This window comes from Nyctereutes procyonoides, unplaced genomic scaffold, assembly GCF_905146905.1.
Source record: "Nyctereutes procyonoides isolate TBG_1078 unplaced genomic scaffold, NYPRO_anot_genome, whole genome shotgun sequence".
Taxonomy (NCBI): domain Eukaryota; kingdom Metazoa; phylum Chordata; class Mammalia; order Carnivora; family Canidae; genus Nyctereutes; species Nyctereutes procyonoides.
In genome coordinates this window covers 12,745,326-12,767,201 of record NW_026575144.1, presented here as the reverse complement: position 1 = coordinate 12,767,201, position 21,876 = coordinate 12,745,326, and the positions used below count along the sequence as shown (strand labels likewise).

Below are 21,876 nucleotides of genomic sequence, written 5' to 3'. Positions count from 1 at the left end.
GTTGGCCTTCTGTTGTCTTGCTAAATTATCTCAGGGCTGGCAACCTCTCCTTAATGGTCCTGCTTCCCAACCTTTTCCTTCTTTTCCTGGTGCTCTTCTGCTGTCCTACATAACACCTGGTGAGCCTAATTTAAGAATTCCATTTTTTTCCTCTTTTCATATCCTAGCCTCAGGGAATGTATTGTATTATCACGTGTGCTAGCAAGTCTAGGAACAGACACACAATGCCTGAAGTTTCCATTATGCATGAAGAGTGTATGAACTTGAGGGAACCTGCTGGTAGGATACGTACTGCACATGGGAGCACCAGGAGTGGAATTCCGCATCTGGGATTCATCGGTTGCTTCTTCCTACAAAGCAGAGGGCCCCAGCCAGGCCTGCCCATTCTTCTCCATCCTTCTCGGCCCATTCCTCTTCTGAATCTCTAGCCAAAACCTCTGAGTGTTTCCCCTTCATGGTCATCCTGAGTCTGCGTAAAGTCTCTCCTCTTCACCCCCCACAATACCCCAGAACTCCGCGTTTTCCTGTGCTGGCTTGTTGAGCAACCATAGAAGCATCTACAGCCTGTGTTGGCTTTCTAAAGCACCCTATAGCTGGCGCTTCGGTGGTACGGACCTCTTTTCTCCAGCAAGAGCTGCTGAAGGGTTTTAAGTTAAACCTGCTACATAAAAACTCAAACAGTGGCAATGATGATAGGCGTTTGTATGAATCTCCTCTAAAAGACCCAGTGGGAAGGATGAAAGAGCAAACCATGAGTGCTCAGACACGCTGCACCTGTTGGCTGGATAATGAACCTGGAGACACTATCCACTCAGGTTTCCTAGGATCATCTTGTTGCTGTTACAGATTTTCCCAAACAGCGGCCTTGCGTGTAGGACCAGGGAAGGTAAGAGCAAGAGGGAGATGAATAGCTTCACTGTCCCCCTCCTCCTCACTGTAAGTGACCTAGACTCAGCTACTACTCTGGTTGTCTGATGAATCTTTTCCTTCTGCTTTCAGCTCGGGGACCTGCTTCACAAGTTACAATTCGTCATGACGTATGTGGCTCCATGGCAGATGGCTTGGGGTTCTTCATTTCACGTGTTTGCTCAGCTCTTTGCAGTGCCTCATATCCTTTGGGCTTCTATTTTCACCTGTGAGCTGAGAGTCACATTTTACGGATGCCAGCTTTTCATTGAACCCTGGCAATGAAAAGATTTGAAAGTCTTTAAGATTGCATTTTAATGGGGACGTGGGGAGGCACTTTGGATTCCCCTTAGGCCACTTAGTCTTAAAAGATGTTGCTTAATTTTGAACTCTTCCTGCTTCTTAATGCATATCCAGGATTACTTTTTTTTTTCTTGATTCTTTCCATTTTCAATGCACAGGTCTGCATTAAGATATCCTGTCTTTTAAATAGAAAGTTACTGCTTAACTGGTTCAGTTGACTTATACAAAATAGTGTAAATCGATCTGCTGCTACTAAACACTGCAGATAGAGCTGATGTCTCTGACAGACTATTATCAATTATCTCATACCATATGATGATAGAGTTTAATGATCACATATGTGAGTAATATTCAAAACTCAGAATGTGATGCACATAGAAATTAACCAAAGTTTTCTAAAACCTAAAAAAAATAATTGATGGTTTTGTTTTATAGCTGCTCTTAGCCAAGAAGCCTAGTTTTATTGTTCAGAGTTTCATTTGGTTTCTTTGTCAATTTTTAAGTGTTTTCATAATGATAATTAGTTTTAATTGACTTCAAAACAAACTTGAGATGCTGCTCCTAAAGATCACTTTGACACAGATAGCTTAATTGCATGGGGGGTGGGTGTGAGTACGTGGAGAGATATATTAATAAAAAATAATCTTGAAGAGTGAGAGTAAACAAAAATATCCTTGACTCAGGCCTAAAATTTGCCCTCAAAGGTTTTCCTTCCCATCCAATTTATACTTCCTAAACTTGTGCTTTCCATGAGGTATTTCAAGGAGTACTTGTATTGGAATCCCTGGAGGAGCTTGTTAAATAATGAAATCCCTGAGCCCAGCGCATACTTTCAAAATCATGTTTCAGGGGGTGGATCTTGGAATGCTCATCTTCAGAAGCTTGCCCAAGATTCTTATCCCCTGGTGTGTGTGACTCCCGGTTCTAGAACTTCCTTTTGTACAATGTTCACATGAGGCTCATTAAAGACGATTCATGAACAGTTTCTGGGACTTACCTTCATGTATAAGCATGGAAACATATTTGGGATAATCGTTAAATAATATATCCTAGGTTTTTAAAAATGCCCTTCTCCAGACTCATTTGTTTAAAAGCATCTTTGTAAGCCTACCAAGAGCTGGCTTTACAAGGCACATTGTTCTGTGCACCTATTCTTAGACCTGCATTGATATTTCTGAAGTATTTCAAGGTTATTTGGCAGAACAAGCTGAGGGAAAATAAAATTTGGGGAGTGTAGCTTTTACACTCTTTTTCCCTCTTTCCCCCCTTTAACTGCAATCATTTTCTACAATAACAGTAATTTTAGTTTTTCTAAATAGTCATTTAAAACACAAAGACAGTGAGATGAAAGAGTGAGGTGATTTTTACTTATTTCTGAAATGTGTCTGCTTAAACACACATCTGATCTTGAGTTTAAAGTGTTTAAAAAATAAAGTCTGTTTATTAAATAAAAATTATTGGATGATGCAAATTTGAGGTTGAGGTGTTGCACAAAGAATTTGAAACTTGACATTATGATTCCTAGTTTTATCCTAACTTTGGTCCCATGCAGATTTGTAGCATTTCTTGTGCCTCCTATTCCTTGTTAGGTGAGTTCCGGGATATTAATTACTCCTTGAGTTTCCACAGCTGAGTTAAGACCCTTCTGGGAGCCATAACTTTCAATTACCTGACCTGTTTGTGTGTTGAGGGTTCACGCAGAAGCACTTCATATCTGGCGCTTAATATCTCCTACAAGAATAAACATGGTGTTAGCATCTACCTCAGATTTTACCCGGTGCATATTAAATCTAAGTGCTTTCTTGGTGGGTGGACTTATTCTCAGGAAACTGAACATTTGAGATGTAGATTTCATCTGGCAATTGGTTGCTCTGTTTTAGGACACTCTATTGATCCCCATGCCTTCTTCCTAAAACTGCCCCTGATAGTGACATCCACTTCCTCCCTTCTCCTAAGATACAGAGCCTTTGAAGTGACCTTGGAGCCTGACCACCTCCACTGTGTGACAGCTTATGGTACTTGGAGCCTCCCCCCCCCCCCCCCAAATAGTTGAGAAAACTGGATATATATGCTGTCAAGGCAAAGTTATGAGGGTCCTAAGCTACCAGCCCTGGATCTCGACTAATTTTGAAACATTAATTATTTTATCACTCTATTAAGAAGCTGTGGGTTCAATCCTGGCATCAGGAAGGGACTACTTTGCTCCATTTTGGAACTGAATTAGCGTTCAGGCCAGCGGGGCACTGTTTAGTAAATTGCTTTTTCCAGTACTAGCATGTTTTCTCCCTCGGTAGCGTCTCTTAGTTTCCGAGCTTGTAACCTCCAGGGACGGATGAGAGTGCTCACCCTTTTACAAGTAGAGACCATACAAAACCATTGTCTTCCAGTAATTACACAGACCCGGCCAGATTATCTCTGTTAAATGTATATACGGGGAAGGCAACTTTCTATTTGGTATATTCTTTTGAGCTTCAAATGATTTGTTTTTAACTTTAAGGACTGATGTAAATGTTTTCATTTTACAAGCTTTTGACAGAGTCACCATCTCCCTGTTGGTAAGAAACAAAGAGAGCCCCCTGTGCCCGTTCTCATCGGAGTCCCTGTTTCTTGGCATTGCCTGAGCAGTTATACTCTCAGGCATTCATATTTGCCTTGAGAATGCTGTATTTCTTACTCAATTTCCCCTAAATAAAATAACCTCTGAGGCCACCTATTCACTTCTGCCCTATGTCTGACCTGTTAAACTTTATTTCCTTTCCTACCACATTGAATTTTATTTACAGGCTCAGACTGCTTTCCGGACTTAAATTCTGGGTAATTGTTTCTGGCATTTAAAAAATGGACAACATAATCTTGGGGGAAATATATAGAATCAAAAAGAAGAGCAGTGCCAGCCCCTCTAGCATCCTGCTCAGCCCCAGCGCCATGTGGCTTTGTCCTGGTTTTTCTGCAAACCCCCCAGTGTCCTCCTGTCCTCCTCCTGTCAGAAAAATCTGCGCCCACCCCCACTCCCACCATGGCTCTGCCTTCTTACATTTTTTCAGTACCTTTATTCTATGACATCCCCCATGCAGTTCCCTTTGCTTCCTGTGACAAGGGGCATGGTTAATTTGGTGTGTTTTGTGGCCCAGGTTTTCAAATATTTTCAGCTTTCCAATGAAGAAAAAACTGATGGGTGATAATAGATTTCCCAGTAGCTCATTGTTCTGTAGCTCTCCATGTGCACGAGGTCAAAATAAAAGGAATTGGATTTAAATTCTAGCACAATAGAGATCTTTTCGATACCCAAACAATTCCACAACGGAATGGATTATTAATGGAGGATATGTCATTTCACTTCTGAGGTTGCGTGGAGGTAAATAGCAAGTTGAAAAAAATAAAATAGACACAATTATTCCGAAAGCAAAACTTTGAGTTTAGGTCTGTGAAAATGCATGGGGAAGTGAAGTGCCCATGATAGCACAAGGCTCTCCTTTTCTGGATTTACATGTAAGTGGGTGGTAAGGTCCCCATGACCAACCCCCCCAACCCCCAGCCTCTAGCACCTGGCGGAGAGTATAAGAAAGCATTTGGGTGCCTGGATCACTTCTATCTTCTGATTGACAGTGACACATGGAGTCTTCCTATCTGTGCCAGGCATTTCTTTTTTACGTTGTTCCAGTACTTTTTGGAACACAGGGTAAAGAAATAAGACCTCAATTTGTGCAGTGGTGAGAAAGTCCCCTTCCAGGCAGGCAGATCAGCCCTGTAGGAGGTCAGATCAGACCTGTAGCAGGACGCTCTGAGCCCCGACCCGCAGGGACAAGGGATGAGGCACAATGTGCCTGTGTAAGCCCTGGACAGTCTGGCACCACAGTGGCCTCTGTCGCCTCAGCCACAGTCCCACCGTCACCCCTGCACCAGGGCGACATGTGAGATTGGCAGCTAGGAGCAGTCCTTGAGTGATGGAGACAGACTGGGAAGGGACCAGCCTTTGTGACACCTTCCGAAGATTTCTAGAGATCAGTTAATTGGTCTTAATTCCAAAAATGACCACAGAACCAATTTTAATATTGAACGATGTTTCTGATTAACTAGGGTGTGTAAAAGTGAGTCCCGCCAGGACGTGAGAAACCCAGACAGAGTGCAAAATGCTGTGACTTCATATGTATACATTTTTAGCTTATAAATCAGACATGACTTGAGTTGTTGGTGTTCAATATATCATAAGGAACATATTGTTTTGAATAGTGGGAAAAGATTCTTTGAGAAATGGAGATGCTACCTTCTCAAACAGAGCTATTTATTTCTCTTAAAAGTGTAATTTAATTTTAATTATTTATAAAGCTACTTAATACTTTAGTAAATGTAGCACAGTGTGTTTTGTCCTGCTAATGATATCCTAGTAAAAAGAAACAGTTCTTCCCAAACCTTAGATATTAAGTCTTTGCCATAAATCATACTCTGGGTATCCCAGGCTGCTGGGATTTTTATGAGAATCATTTGGTTTTCATGCTGGCGAAATGAGACCTAGCAGGATACTACTGAAAGTTTTATATTCCTGACTGTGTACACAGAGAGATCAAGTGTATGCCCTCCTTTCTTTCCTTGGTGAGAAAACAGCTTTAATATAAACGAGTCAAAACCTGAGATAATATTTCAATGTATGATAACACGAAAAATTTTTTTTTTGCCTTAACTCAAGACTCTCAGATTCTGCCATGCTTTTCTTTCAGACGATTGTCACCTCCATCTTTTCTACTCCACTGAGCCCATTTCTCGGGAGCGTCATTTTCATCACCTCATATGTTAGGCCAGTCAAATTCTGGGAGAAGAGCTACAAGTAAGATCCTAAAGTTGATGCTCACGTGCTTTGCTAAGATTCATGCTTCTGGATGCTCCTTGACCTTCCTCCAGGTTGAGGCTCAGGCTTCATGCCTCGCCTGCTGGGAGCTGAGCTTGTCCCCCAGTGGCTCCCTCGGTTCATCGCTCAGCATGGGAGCTTCTAGGCTCTGGACAGAACAGGCCTGAGCACAGATTTGCAGTCACGTTCCAGTCCAGGTTTCACCGATCCTGCAGGAGAAATGGGTTCTCGCTGCCGAGTATTATTAGTTGCCCTCAGGAAGGTGGTTAGGGGAGCTGACGTCATCCCATTTGCTTGGCGGACATTGCCCCCGGAAGGCACGTGTCCCCTCCTGGCAGTACCCCTCTGTGAGTATCCCACATATGCCTGTCATACGCAAGTGTACACACTTCACAGCTCAGCATAAAGGAGGACACTCATTTCTCTAGAGCGCTATGAAACTTGTAGAAGATGATTTATGTATTTTCTTGACTGTTTGGACCGGCTGGTCATAAATTTCCTCCAGCAAACAGTGATGGAGTGGGGACAGTTAGTTCTTAAGGAAAGGTGTGAGGACAGAGTCATGGTTCACTAAGTAATTTTCCAGAGCTCCTCAGGCTTGGGGGGCCAGGGGGAGGGAGCTGAGGACAGGTGGCAGAGGAGCCTGCTGGCCAGTGGGCCCATCTTCAGCTGGGGGTAGAGGAGGCAGTCTTGTGCTTTGGAACTCCTCCCCCTAACTTTAACCTTACCTGTCTGAGCCCATAAACCCCAGTCCACCTTCAATAGTATGTCTGCATTTTGCACGACTCTGGCACTTTACCATGTGCTCTTTGTGTCTCATGCAAGACCCCTTTAACCTAGGAAGTCTGTGATTTCTTTTTCTCCCCTTCGATGGTTTCTGTGACGGTAAAATGCACACCTCCGTGGGACTGGCAGTAACGGGTAGGATTAAAACTCAGCCTGTGGTGCCGGCCCCCCTGGGCTCACATCTCACTCCTACCACTTAACGCCGGTGACCTCAGGCCTCTCTCTCTCTTCTGTAAAATGGGGGCAAAACGAGAGACCTACTTCACAGACTTGCTGTGGGGAGAAAATGAGTTCATAGACATAGAGCCCATGGAACAAGGCCTGGTGAAGAGCATCCCCGTGTGAGCCTGTGCTGCTGTGCTTCTCTGACTGCTCTGCACAGATGTCCGTCAGTCCCCACTTGGCCCACACTGACAGGTGTTTACCACGACGAGGTGCCGCACCTCCGGCAAGCCCACCTTTGGGGTGTCCCTGGGGGGAGAACCAATGAAACCAGAATCCTCCATGTGAGGCCAGGGTTGGGAGGCCAGGAAGAGGTGGGGGGACCCTTTGGGTTCCTGGCAGGTTCCTCATATTCTAAGAGAGGTGGGCTTTTTGCAGTAGGACAAGTAACTGTGTGAAATTTTGCACATAAGCGAGAGTCCTGTTTTGTGTTTGTTTAAAGAGATACTGCGCGTATTTACAGGGCTAGAGAGGAAAAGCAAACGCTGGGCACTGGCTTACTTTATCTTTCTTTAGGGGAAAACAATTTGGGGCGGGGGTCTCTTTTTGGAGCTCTGAAAACCACATTTAAACTTGTAAATAAGAGTGGCCAGGCCTTTGCTCTTAACCAGGCAGGAAAGTGGAAGATATTTTCAACTTGATCGTTAGTACCAAAGATTCCTCTTGGTCTCCTATTCTCAGGTGAGTTAGGAGCCAGTCTTTCTGGCCTGCAGTCTGACATAAGCAAGATGCATGTTGAGCCAGAAAGGGTTTTAAGCTTCCCCAACAGAAAGGGGAATAGACAAGCTCCGTGGGGAGATTTTATTGCAGGGAGGCATCTTAACGCTTGTGCAGAGCAAGGGCTTTCTTGTGTTCTGTGTTTTCTTATTTAGTTTCTCCGCCTCCAGGATGCAGTGTGGTACTTGAGCTGGCAGCTTGTGTGGGTTACTTAAATGTGTGGGCCTCTAGAGTAGCGTTAACATTTCCTTACTTGGTGTCACAAATAACGGATTATGTTGTGAGCTGTTCTGTCCCCAGGTTAGCGCTGATATGTGCGGGGGGCGGTGTCTACCTTTGGCTGTAGTTGGGAGGTGTCTACCTCAGGAACTGGGGTATGTATAAGGCTGTCCAGCCTTCACTGGGTTTCTCTGAGGCGGCCCAGTTAGAGAAAATGTTCAGTCCCACTGAGGGAAAAAGTTCCTGATGCAAAACCCAGGCTTGTCACCGTGCATTAAACATCAGAGTATGGAGTCCTGCTTAAAAGATCAGTGGTGGAGTTCAGGACATTTAAGGGGTAGGTACTGGGAAAGGAAATGGCAGGAAATCTCATCTGGATCACTGCAAATGCTCTGGAAAGCTCATTCTATCTTAAACTGTTGGTTTTTATTTCAAATGCTAATGACTACCCTACCCGTGTTCTTGCTGGAGAGCATCTACACAGCTGCTCCGTTACCTACAAAGGAGCACTTGGTTACAAGGGCTATTGATTCTGTATAGTTGTTCACTACTTGTCCCCTCACTTTCAAATGCTGATGAAAGATACTCTTCCTGCAGAGATTCAGTGGGCACGTAATGCCAGTGGGTGTACCTCCGCACCCCACCGCCAAGCTGCGCTGTGACTGGTGCACTTGCAGTCCCCTGTCCTGGGCCTCCTCTCCCTTGCCACCCCCACTGCCTTGCCTGCCAGCCCTCCCTGTCCTCCAGGCTTTCTGTTGGGCCTTCAGAAGCTGACTTTAGTTTCTCCAAGTCTCCAGGGAGCCCAAAGCTGTAATGAAACCATTTTAATACCCCAAGATGCCGATAAGTACATCACCAGCCACCTGGTAACTATGGCAGGTCTGTTTTCCCCAGCCCGGACTGTCTCAAAATCCACAGGCTTCCTGTTCCCCAACACTGCTCCTCCCTGGGGGCAGATGACAAATGTGTCCTCTGCCCTCCTGACACCCCTGTACTCTCGTCAATTCTGCGCGCATCGCACCAGGTTCCATGCTGTCTCAAAGGCCTGTGGTGAATCACAGTTGCCTGAGGAGGAGGAAGAAATACCATGTGGACCAGCACTGTCCAGTAAGAAGCTCTGCATTCCTGCAAGTGCTCTGCATCTGCACTGTCCAGTACGGCAGCCCTACTGGCCACATGACCATTTGAAACAGGGCTAATGTGATGGAGGAACTGAATTTTTACTTTTTATTTATTTATTTATTTATTTATTTATTTATTTATTTATTTATTTATTTATTTTAGAGAGAGAGAGAGAGAGAAAATAAGAGAAAGCTGAGGAGGGGGTTGCAGAGGGACAGGGAGAGAGAAAATCTTAGGCAACTTCCCTGCCCAGCCAGGAGTCTGACACAGGGTTTGAATTCAGGACCCTGAGATCATGACCTGAGCCAAAATCAAGAGTCAGATACATAACCTACTGAGCCACCCAGGTGCCCTCTGAATTTTTACTTCTTCTATTTAGTTGTAGTGAATTCAAATTTCAATACCATGTGTGTCTAGAGGTTACCACATTGGACAGCACAGATCCAGACCCTCCTCCATCTTAATCTCAATGTCTAGCTTATTTCCAAAACATTCTGCATACCTCACATATTATAGATTATGGATCACATATTGTGGATCTCCCAAGCCTTGCCTTGGGTAAGCCTTGCCCTTCATGAAACTACCCAACTTCTCCATTTCCCACAGTCACCCACAGTCCCTCTTTTGATGTAAGAGTGATGAGGTTCAGGAAGGCCTTTGGAAAGAGAAGTATTATAGCAGCTGTCTTTGGAAGATAAATTTGCCTTGTGGCCATCAGCTACTTCTACCCAGGATTGGCATAGACTGTACTTCTCTCCAAATCTGGACTTGTTTCTTTTTTTATCCTGGGTCTCATGGGGGCCATGCACGTAGTAGGTGTTCTCTATTAAGTGAATTGAGTCCCAAAGTATTGTGTAAAAGGGAAAAGAAATCTTCATCTGGGTTCTATTTGCCATTATTAGAAAGGTCACTGTTAAACCGATGTTCTCTTGACTAATATGGGCTTTAAAGTCTGTCTTGATGAGCTCTGCCTGGTGTCTCCACTTAAATTACAGGCAATGACAACAAATGCACTATAATAATACTGCCTTTTGTGTTTAAATCCCCTTATGTCAGAGTATTCTAAAAGCTTTAGAAACACATTCTGATATTATGATCTGTCACCCTTCTCTTTATATATAAACAATTGCTAGATAACCAAACTTTGTCATTAATGTGAAACAAATGTTTAGGCTAGAAATATTAACTCGTGTTTTTGCTTATCTCGGCAAATATCTTGGTCCTAAAGGAGTTGACTATCTTTAGCCCTAATGAATGAAAAGTTCCATTAATAATGAGTTTGTTTGGGATGCCTGGGTGGCTCAGCACTTGAGTGTCTGCCTTTGGTTCAGGGCATGACCCCGGGTCCAGGGATTGAGTCCCACATCAGGCTCCCTGCGAGGAGCCGGCTTCTCTCTCTCTGCCTGTGTCTCTGCATCTCTCTCTCTAATGAATAAATAAATAAATCTTTTTAAAAATGAGTTTGTTTGGATATATCAAAAGTCTTGTATAAAATATAAAATGCCATCGCTATGAGGAGGCACATAGAACAGCTATCTGAAAATATAGCTTTCATGGTGGTTACATTTCTATCAGATTCTCCAGATTGGTTATAAAATGTTAAATCAGGGGCACCTGCGTGCCTCAGTCTGTTAAGCATCTGCCTTCAACTCAAGTCATGATCTCAGGGTCCTGGGATCGAGCCCTGCATTGGACTCCACGCTCAGCAGGGAGTCTGCTTCTCCCTCTCCCTCTCCCCCTCCCCGCCCTGCCCCCTGCTTGTGCGTGTTCTTTCTCTCTCTCTCTCTCTCTCTCTCTCTCTCTTTCAAATAAATAAAGTCTTTCAAACATAAAATAAAATGCTAAATTATTCCAGGCATTATCCTTCTCCACAAATAAGTGTTAAGCATTTACGGGAGGGCACCATGCTAGGCTTTTTTTTTTTTTTTAATGATAGTCACAGAGAGAGAGAGGAGAGAGAGAGAGAGAGAGGCAGAGACACAGGCAGAGACAGAAGCAGGCTCCATGCACCGGGAGCCCGACGTGGGACTTGATCCCGGGTCTCCAGGATCGTGCCCTGGGCCAAAGGCAGGCGCCAAACCGCGGCAACACCCAGGGATCCCCATGCTAAGCTTTAACTAATAGGAGTCTCTCTATGTGACTAGTCTGTGAAAACCTCCAATTCTGTATTCCTGTAGTCCTTGGTCCCAGTCTAGTTAGCAAGAAGGTAATCAGCATTACTTCATCCCAGCTCTTCCTGAGACAATGGTAGTACACCAGAAAGTGGGAGCTTTGTAGCCAGCCAGAGCACCATGAAAACCCCAGCATATATGCTTGGTTAGGTGTTTTGACTCTGGGAAATTATTCAGTCTGTGAGCCTCAGGTATCTCACCTGTAAAGTGGGTTGACTGGCTCTCTGTGCCTCTCAGCAGTCATAAATACTGAACATGGTTCAGACATGGTTCACTGTGGTAATCCTGTCCCCATTTTGTTCTCCTTCCCAATATTACTATCTTTTCTCATTCAGCTTTTAATTCAGCTATGTCTAGACATATTTCATATGTCCTTGCAACCTATCAGAAATCCATTCTGAAATGGCCAAACGCAATCATGCCAACTGGTGAAAGGATGCAAGTATAGACCATGTAACATCGACTCCACAGCGTGCTTGACATGCCCCTTAAATATTAGTATTCACCTTTTAGTGCTGTGTTTATTTTGATGCCTCCACCCATCGCAAACCTGGTCCTGTTCTTTAAGCAACATTGCTGCCTTAGCGGAAAAACATCATCTCTAGGGAGTCACTATTTTGTATTTTATCAAACAACAGACTATATGATCTAAATATTTCAACTAGTCTCTGTGGGCTTCCATGAATCATCCTGTGTTATTTCCTAGGGCCTCTGTGGGTTTGTAATATTGAAGCGAGGCTAGCACAGACCCTTGGAATTACAGAACCCCCACAGAAAGGAGGCTCCCAGCCTCTTCTACTCTGGGTGGAGCAGCCCTCATGCCTTCTTAGGCAACCCCGATGAGCGGGGTCTGCCACAGCAGTGGGCTCTTCACGTGCTGGGTCTGCTCCTGTGTTCTCACCTGGACACACCTGCTGCTGCTGGAGCAACCAGCATCCTCACGCCGCCTAGATCTCTTGTCCTCCTACAGATCTCTCCCTTCACTGCCTTCTTTCTCAGGCTGAACAGCCCTACTTTTTGAAATGGTCCAGACCTCGGGCATCCTTGCCGCCCTCATCCAGATGTTTGCTGGGTTGGTTCTAACCCTCCCTTCCAGCCTGTTCCAGATGTCATCTACTCAGCTCATGGTAGATGTGACTTCCTGTGAGCCAGATGTTCTGCTCTCATTTATGCCTTCTAAAATCTAAAATCTCTCGATTATTTTACTAAAGTATTGCCAAGCCAGCCGTTCATCATCCCAATCTTATGTGTGTATTTTAATGAAAATCAGAAATTTACATTTCCTCTACCAACTCTTGACCCCACTGGCTATAACATTCCAGTCCTTAGAGGCCCATTTCAATGACTCCCTTCATCATCTCTCCAGCCCCTCACTTGCACACTCTGCAGGCCTGGCACCATCTCTGTCTTCACACATGGTTAATGACGATGTGCAGGACAGGGCCAGCGTGCCTGACTCAGGGCAGGCAGTCAAAGAAGTTCTCAACATCGCACTTTACTTTTTACCTTTTCACAATGGGGAAGATTTTTTGGATGTTCTCTACCCACTGAGCTATTTTAAGCATGATTCTTAAGATCTTTGTGCAAAGCATTGGAGCTTCTCAAAAGGTAGTTTTTATTTTTTTTTCTCTAATGCAAAGCAGAAAGTTTATTTGGCTTGTGGTTTGATAGTAAAATGCAGCACTATAATTAAAATTTGCAATTATGCAGGGGTGGGATTTACATATCTCAACTTGCAATTAAGCTACTCTACAACTTATTTGGATATGTTCACAAAGTGCCTGGACATAATGAGATGAAAGTCTTGAAGGTCCTTTATCAGATGTCTTAGGGCTGTTAGAGCTCTCAGATCCATGCCTAGGCGTGTGTTGGACTCACCTTCCCAAATATATTCATTCTTGTCCGTATACCCATTCTAGAAGTAGAATTTCATTTTTCTCATTTCACAGATCAGAAAAAGAAAACTCGGGAAGTTAATTCACTTGCCCAAGGTCACAGAATGAGTCAATGGCAGAGTCAAGACGTTAAACCAGATTTGGTCTTCTTCTAAGCTTTGAGCACGTTCCTTATGTCCAGAAGCCTCTCACATGCCTCCCACACTAAAAAAGCTCAGTGCTGCCAGTTAAAGGGTTTGTTTGGGACGGGAAAGAGATGCTGTCACAAGAGCCGTGTTTAGTGGAGGAGCCTGGCTGGAAGGGCAGGCAGGGCAGTCCAGGCCTCGAGGCCACCTCACTGAGCCTCCCTGACTCCAGAAATGACTTCTTTCAGCCCGGGGTGCTATGATGCAGTGGGTCTCAGCAGGGCTCCCACCCTCACGGGCCCTGGCCATGTGCTGTCACCCAGCTGGCTTTCCGAAGCTCCAGAACCTGAGCACGGAGGCATGAGGGGTACCCCTCTGGGTGTGGCCTGCCGCCTCCAGTGCTGCCAGACCTGGTCGCGTGGGACCTCTTAGACTGGGAATTTGTGGTCACCAGCAATGTGAGGCGGGTGTATTGGTTCCAGGCCTTTCAGGTCTGGAGCTGTGAGATTAGCACAGAAATGAGGCTTTGGTGACCTTCAGGGGCACTGAGTGACCACCTGCAAGCCTGAATGAAGTCTCAGGCCCAGAAAGGGGGTCGAACTTACCCAGATGCAATTTTCTTTTTAAATGGCTGATATGAAAAATTCTTCTTGGGGGCCATCACCTGCCCTTAGTTTTACGGGGTGTTCAATAACTTCAGACACCTGTGAAAGGAATCAAAGAATACCCTGACTTTTCCTCGGAGCTAACGGTAGGTCTTTGCGAACCTCCCTCCACAGAAGGGACAATGCAGGGCTGTCTGGGTGCATATATAAGTGTGAGAATTTTAAGTAGTTTTAAAATGCTTAGGAATCACTTTGAAATTGATAAAAGAAATGTGCTTAGGGGTTAACACAGCTCAGCCACCATGGGGCCACATCTGGGAAGACTGCGGGTGCTGGGACTTGTGGGTGCAGCCAGGACAGGATTATGGACCAAGTCCCAAACTTTCTAAATGGAACAGAAGTAAGGAGAAACATTTTTTAGTTATAGATGATAAAACGAAGGTGTCAAGGCAGCCCGTGAAGCCAAAAGGGGCTCAGTGAAGCTCAGCCAAATGGTGCTGATGGAGAACTTACAGCCATGCAGGGCCTGCCTCATATTTCATTTCTTTCTGCTGAAACTTGGCTCTGCATTCAATGTTTCTCTGGACTTTAGGCCTCCGGTAAGAAACCGAGAAGGAAGTGACACTGTGGCCAAAGGGCCAAGGCAATAGAAAGACAGGGTTCACACCTGAGCCCCAGAGATCTGTTGTTTCTGCCTGGCCTGAGTGGGTTCTGGGGCTTCCGGGCAGGGAGCCATGCTGGGAGAGTTGGTCCTTTCTTTCCCCCTAGACTGAAGGGGCAGGACACAGGCTGAATGCTGCTGGCAGCCTTCTCATCCCCACAAAGCAAGCTGGGCCTGAGTTTAGCAAACACAGAAGAACACAGGGCCATGGGACATGGGACCATGATTCCTGCTGACCCGCCCTGGCCCCTGAGTCTGCTGGGCCTGACTGAGCTCTGGGCTGCGTGAGCCAGTGTATTCCATATTTTGCTTACACCATTTCCAGTTGGGTTTTCTGTCTCTTGAGACCAAAAGGTTCCTAACAGAGGCGCCTGGGTGGGCTCAGTGGTTGAGTGTCTGCCTTTGGCTCACGTTGTGATCCTGGAGTCCTGGGATCGGGTCCTGCATCAGGTTCCCCAGAGGGAGCCTGCTTCTCCCTCTGCCTGTGCCTCTGCCTCTCTTTGGTATCTCTTATAAATAAATAAATGAAATCTTTAAAAAAAAATAAAGGTTCCTAGTAAAAGCAAGTGATGGCTTTTTTCCAAGGGATCCTTCCCCTATACCTTTTATTTCCGAGAAGTGGCAGCATGATGGTCAGACCTTTATTGCCATAATGCTGTGGTTCTAACTAGGTTAGACACCAGGGAAGGTGCCAGGCATCCCCCATTGCACCTCCAGAACAGAGTGGCAGGTCAGGAGTTGGAGCCTTCCCTGGCTCTATGGCTGATGGGCCCTGTGTCTGAGGCCAGTTGTTCCATGTCCCTTCTCTGGCTCAGATTTCTTTAACTGGAATTTCTGGTCTGTGTCTCAATGCTATTATATCTGAGAAACGAAATGATGAACTTGGCCCCATCCTGCTGTTTTGCTGACGGATGAGAAAGCTCTCGCACACATACCCAGGGGTAAAGTTTGACACTTCAGGTGTGGCAATAAGCTATTATGCAAATACATTCCAGAAAGATGATGCTTTTGAGGAACTCCAGTGTGGTGAATTTCTCAAATAGCACTGGTTTGAGCTTATTATTCATTATGCTGTGGTGCATAATTTTACTCAAGGTCCTGTTACATTTTGCTGAGCAGTTAAAGAATTTGAAAAGTGCAGAGTAGTGAAGTTGACCATGTGCCTGCAAGAAGGAGTCCAACATGCCCACCTGCTTCCCGGCTGTCTGGGGCTGCTGACTCTACACTTCAAGGTCACACAGGAGCAAGGCTTTGGGACTGAATCAGGTTGATAGATGGTTTCAGGGGGTGTAAGTCTATAACAGCATGTGGGCAGAACCCTTTTCACTGCAGCAAGTGAGGGCGGGGGTGGGGTCCTTTCCCCGCTTTTAGGGGAGTGTTGGAGATTGGGCTGACTTCTTCCAAACAAAGGAAGGCAGGATATAGTCAGCTTTTAAATCCACGTTCAATCTGCAGACTCTTTTACTGCATGGGATCACATATCCAATGTAGGAGATTTATTGTGTAGACTCAAGGCATCTGTACAGTGTAGTTTTACTCCCCAAGAACCCAAGAACCCTGAGCCCTTCAGGTCTTTCCTGTGATCAGCCAATGCTCAAAATGGATGTTGTTGGCCATGGTCAGTATGTTCTCACTCTTCCCATGACTGATGGAGTCAGCTGTGGTCAGGCCACTTTGGGTCCTAGGGAATGTATGCATTTGAGGCTCTAGGTGAAAACTCATTCCTTAGCATTGTAGTGATCAGATGGGGCTCCTGTAATCTTGTTATCTGAGTATATTTCCATGACTGACTTTAATCCTATTAAAATCCTATTTTACAGAGAGCCAAGAGACCTGGCCCAGGTTCGCATATGGTTGCTGCTTCTTGGTACACAGTGGTACCAACTGATTAATGAAATCTATACATAATGTGGACATATAAGCCATATATATTCTTTTTTTTTTCTTGTCCCTTTGGGAACACTGCCATCATCACCACTTATAGGGTTTATAATACTTTCTCGTGTCTAGATTGCTGTGTTTGTTTCTCTCTGTAAACTGTTAAGTAGAGTGATGCTCCCCTTCAAGATTTTTAGATGAAAAATAATAATGGAAAAATAATCACATGCATGAGAATAAGAAAAAAGGAATTACCTGATAAAACCAAGGGTAATTTAATGTATTACATTCCTTTTCACATTAAAGAAAGTTTTTGTTTTAGAGGCTATATAGTTAGAGCTTATCTTCCTAGTGTCAGGGTAGGCTTTGGAGAGAGGTATACTTTGAAGCTTGAGGAAGAGGAAGGAGAGAAAGGTCTTAGTGGGTTTTAAAGAAAATTGGGTAGGAAATGAAGTTTTTAAAAAGCAATTTTTAAGAGCAGTTCAGAATGATAGAACACTAGCTTTCTATGTAAAGTTGTCATGGATAAAGTACAGCCACCAGGGAAGCCACCAGAGAGGAGATTTCCTTAGCATTGTCAAATAACCTGTTTGGGCACTATTTTGAAAAGATTTGTACGCTCCTATGTTTATGGCGTTATTTATAATAGCCAAGGTATGGAAGCAACCCAAGTGTCCTTTGATAGATGAATGGATAAAGAAGATTATATATATATATATATACAAGTATTACCACTTGCAACAACATGGATGGACCTAGAGGGTATTATGCTAAGTGAAGTAAGTCAGAGAAAGACAAATACACAGTTTAATTAATGTGTGGAGTCTAAAAAAGAAAACAAATGAACAAATAAAAAAACAAATAGTCTCATAGAGAAAACATACTGATGGTTACCAGAGTGGGGAATGGGTGAAATAAGTGAAGGGGATTAAGAAGTACAAACATCTAGTGATAAATAAGTTACAGACATGTAAAGTACAGCATAGGGAATATAGTCAATAATATTGTAATAATACTGTGTAGTGACTACACTTAAGCGTGGTGAGCATTATGTAATGTATAGCATTGTTGAATCACTCCATTGTCCACCTGAAACTAATATAACATTATATGTCAACTACACTTCAGTAATAAATTTTAAAAAATCACTTGTTTGGGAAAAGGCTGGGGCAAATGCAGGACAACTGGGAGAGATGAATGAACTGATTACCTGTTGCCTAGTGCCCTTTTGCTCCTGGAGCCAAGATTCGACCCAAACTATTTTAGTATTTGAAAAATCAATTTGAAAAACATTTTCAGGATAAACTTTACTGTTCCTTTCCCCATTACAGAAAAATCTATACCCAAATGTCCTGATGCAGTGATATCAAAAGCTTTTTCTATTTACCCATCATCTCTCATGGTTCCCTGGGGGTAACTGTCCTGTTACAAGGCTAAAGCAATTCTTTGTTTAGTTTTGTAAGTTGGCGGTCATGGACAAAGCTCTTTATTTTAATTTCCTACCCAAAGTCCTGTGCAATGTGCAGTTGCCATTTTATGCATGAGAATACTAGGGATCAGAAGAATTAAGTGATTCTCTTCTTTTCATCCCTCAAATAGTTTAATAAGTTATTAACCAAGTTAGAAACAGAAATCAGGTTTATTGACTTAAAATTGCAGTTTTATTGTTGGGGTTTTAAGATGGAAGGTGAGAAAAAAAAAGATGGAAGGTGAGCAAAATATAGTGTCATACTCTGGAAGTAAAAAAAACAGCAAAGGAGAAGTGGGAAATCCTCTCAGTGGGAAGCATACTGGTGTGCTTTTATTAAGTGCAACATCCCTTGGTGACAAAACGACACTCTGTTAATGGCTTCATGTTCAGCGAATGTGTCTTCTCACGTTGCTGCCTCTCCTGAGACAAGCAGTCATGCAAATGGGAAGACCTGAGTTAATTCATAGGGGCTATGTGCGTCACTGCCCAAGTGGGATTCATTCATTGCCAAGGATGATCATGTCCTTTTTGCTTGTGTGTGGGGCTCATCTTAATCCAATTCTGTACATTCTACTGGTCACTAATGAAAAAAAAATACATGTGTCTTCAGGAGAAATTTCACCCACCGTTCTAAAACACTGTCACATAAATAACATTAGGCATCTTGCTACCAGGATATAGCACCCAGAAGTCAAAACCCTAAACCAAACATGTTTAGCTTGGGGAAAAAACAGCACCTCCTTGATAACTTAATTTTTATAAATCAGTTATAATCCTCTGCATCTCTATTTATTCAAGTCCCCCTTTGCCTGACTCTTTGCCCAACTGCAAGCAACTCGAACTTTTTTATTGCTATTTTTATTAGTTGTATTTGCAGAAAGAGAAGAAACACTTTTCACCCCCTAAATATTTATGACCTTCCAGTGAATGAATAGTTGGATTTCATATCCTGTATTTGAAATGTTGAATAATCTTGGACTCTTCTGGCTGAAATGGGAGAAGCAATCCTAATTGGAAATGTAAGCAAGTTCAGATCAGAAATGAGAATTGCACACGAATGCATTATTATAGTAACTAAATTCAGACGTGCTGTTAGCTAAGGAGATTTCTTAAACTTTTTTAAAGCTCTTTATAGATTCATGTATAGTTGAGAGAAATAATACAGAGGGATCCCTCATATGTCCTTTACCAGTTTACAGGTGTTAGCATCTTGCAAAACTGTCACAATCAGGGTATTGATATTGATAACAGTAAAGATACAGAGCTTTTCCGCCACCGCAAATCTCTCTCCTGTCGTCCCTCCATAAGCACACATTTGTCCTTCTTGCCCCTACCCCCTTCTTAATTCCTGTCAACTACTAATCCATTCTCCAACTCTGTAATTTTGTCATTTCAAGAATGTTATGAGACTGGAATCATACAGTATTTAACCTTGTGGGGTTAGCTGTATTCACTCACCATAATTCAGTAGACATTCATTCAGGTCATTTTATATGTCAATAGTTTGCCCCTTTTTAAAGCCGAGTGTATGGATATATACACTCTCTTTAACAGCTCAACCATCGGAGGACATCTGTGTTGTTCTCAGTTTGTGGCTATTATGAATACAGCTGCTATGGACATTAGTCTACAGCTTTTCGAATGTAAGTCTTCACTTCTCTGGGATAATTGCCTACGAATGCAATCACTGGGTCATATGGTAGTGTTTTAAGAAACTGCCTAACTGGGACGACTTGGTGGCTCAGTGATTGAGTGTCTGCTTTTGGCTGGGCGTGATCCCAGGATCCACGATCGAGTCCCACATCCGGCTCCCTGCGAGAAGCCTACTTCTCCCTCTGCCTATGTCTCTGTGTCTCTCATGAATAAATAAATAAGTCTTAAAAAAAAAGAGAGAGATAAGAAACTGCCAAACTTTTTTCAGTGGAGCTGTATGCCATTTTACATTCCCCTCAGCAATATATGAGAGATCCAGTTTCTCCAGATCTTTGGCAGGTGTTTTTACTATTTTTTTCTTTTAGCCATTCTGATAGTGTATAGTGATCTCTTGTAGTGGTTTTCATTTACATTTCCTTAACTACTTGCTATTCACTATGGTATTGAAAGTCTTCTACAGAGCTTATTTGCCATTGGTATCATCTCTTCAGGGAAATGTTTGTTCAGGTCTTGTGCTTGTTCTCTAATTGGATTTTTTTAACTGTTGAGTTTTGAGAGTTCTTTATATATGCTAGATAGTAGTGTTTTGTTGGGTATGTGACTAAAAATATTTTCTTCCTGTGCCATGGCTTTTTAGCCTCATAAGAGTATTTTGCAGGCAAAAGTTTTTAAAAAGATGTTCTTGTCAAGTGCACATGGACTATTCTCCAGGTTAGACCATATGCTAGGCCATAAAACAAACCTCAGTAAATGTAAAAGGATTGAAGTTGTACAAATTATGTTCTCCAACTACAATGAAATGAAATTGTAAATTAGCAGCAAGAGGAAACCTGGAAAATCTCCAAATATTTGCCAAATAAAACATTCTCAAACAACCAGTGGGTCAAAGAAGAAATAACAAGAGAAAATAAAAAATTATTTTATGGTGGATGAAAATGGAAGCATAATATATCAAAAATTATTGGATGTAGCAAAAGCAGTGCTCAGAGAGAAATTCATACCTGTAAATACTTATATTAGAAATTAAGAAAAATCTCAAATCGATCACCTGATCTTCCACCTCAAGTGACTAGAAAAAGAAAAGCAAACTAAATCTAAAGCAAGCAGACAGCAGGAAATGATAAAGATCAGAGTGGGAACAAATGAAATGGAGAATAGAAAAATTATAGAGACAATAGATGGCACAAAAAAATTGATTCTTTGAAAATATCAACAAAATTGACAAATCTTTCTCTAGAATGACCAAGAAAAAATTAGAGAAGACAAATTACTGTAATCACAAATAAAAGTGAGGGCATTACTACCGACCTTACATAAATACAAGGATTATCAGTAGGTTCTATAAACAATTGTATACCAAGAGATTAGCCTGAATGGACTGGAAGTAGAAAGCATGAACACCAAAAACTAGGAACATCACTGAGAGAAATTAAAGAAGACACATAAATGGAAAGACATCCAATGTTCATCAGTTTGAAGAAGGTAATATTCCTCAAATTGGTCTACAGATTCAATTGACTCCTGTCAACATTGCAACTGCCCTTTTTGGAATAAATTTATACATTTGCAGTCAATTGACTTTCCACAAGAGTGCTAAGACCATTCAATGGGGGAAAGGACAGTCTTTCAGTAAATGATACTGGGACAACAGGATATCCATTTGCAAAAGAATGTTGTTGAACCCTCACATCACATCCTATACAAAAATTAAATCAAAATGAGTCAGACTTGAGTATAAAAAACTAAAACTGTAAAACTCTTGGATATGCAATGAATTCTTAAACACCAACGTCACAAGATACAAAAGAAAATTAGATTATTGAAGTTAAAAGCTTTTTACATCAGTGAACACTCAAGAAAAGACAATTTCACTCTGAGTCATATGCCAAAGAAAGTTTCAAAGAAGGTTTCCAAACAAAAACTTGTGCACAGGTGTTTCTAGAATCATTGTTCATACTAGCCAAAAAGTGAAAACAACCAAATGTCATTATCTGATGAAATGACAAACAAAATATCATATATCATACAATGAAATATTATTTAGCCATCCCAAAGAATGCAATATTGATATATGCTATAATGTAGACGAACTTTGAAAACATTATGTAAAATTAAGGAAACCGGACACAAAATGCTGCATATAGTGTGATTCCATTTATATGAAATATTTGGAACAGTCAAATCCACACAAAAAACAGATTGGTGGTTGCCAGGGGCTGGGGAAAGGGATGAACAGGGAGTGACTGCTTAATAGATAAAAGGTTTCTTTTGGGAATGCTAAAAATCTTCCAGAATTAAA

The 21,876-nt window shown here is 42.8% G+C and overlaps 1 protein-coding gene across 1 annotated transcript in view; it reads left to right on the top strand.

Annotated features, from left to right (window-relative positions):
- The window catches only part of PCNX2 (pecanex 2), a 291,225-nt gene that overhangs the window by 206,549 nt on the left and 62,800 nt on the right, over window positions 1–21,876 (top strand). Inside the window, exons 22-23 of the mRNA XM_055308988.1 lie at window positions 1,000–1,110; window positions 5,904–6,031. Of these exons, the coding sequence (XP_055164963.1) occupies window positions 1,000–1,110; window positions 5,904–6,031 (239 nt within the window). The remainder of the gene's footprint in view (window positions 1–999; window positions 1,111–5,903; window positions 6,032–21,876) is intronic.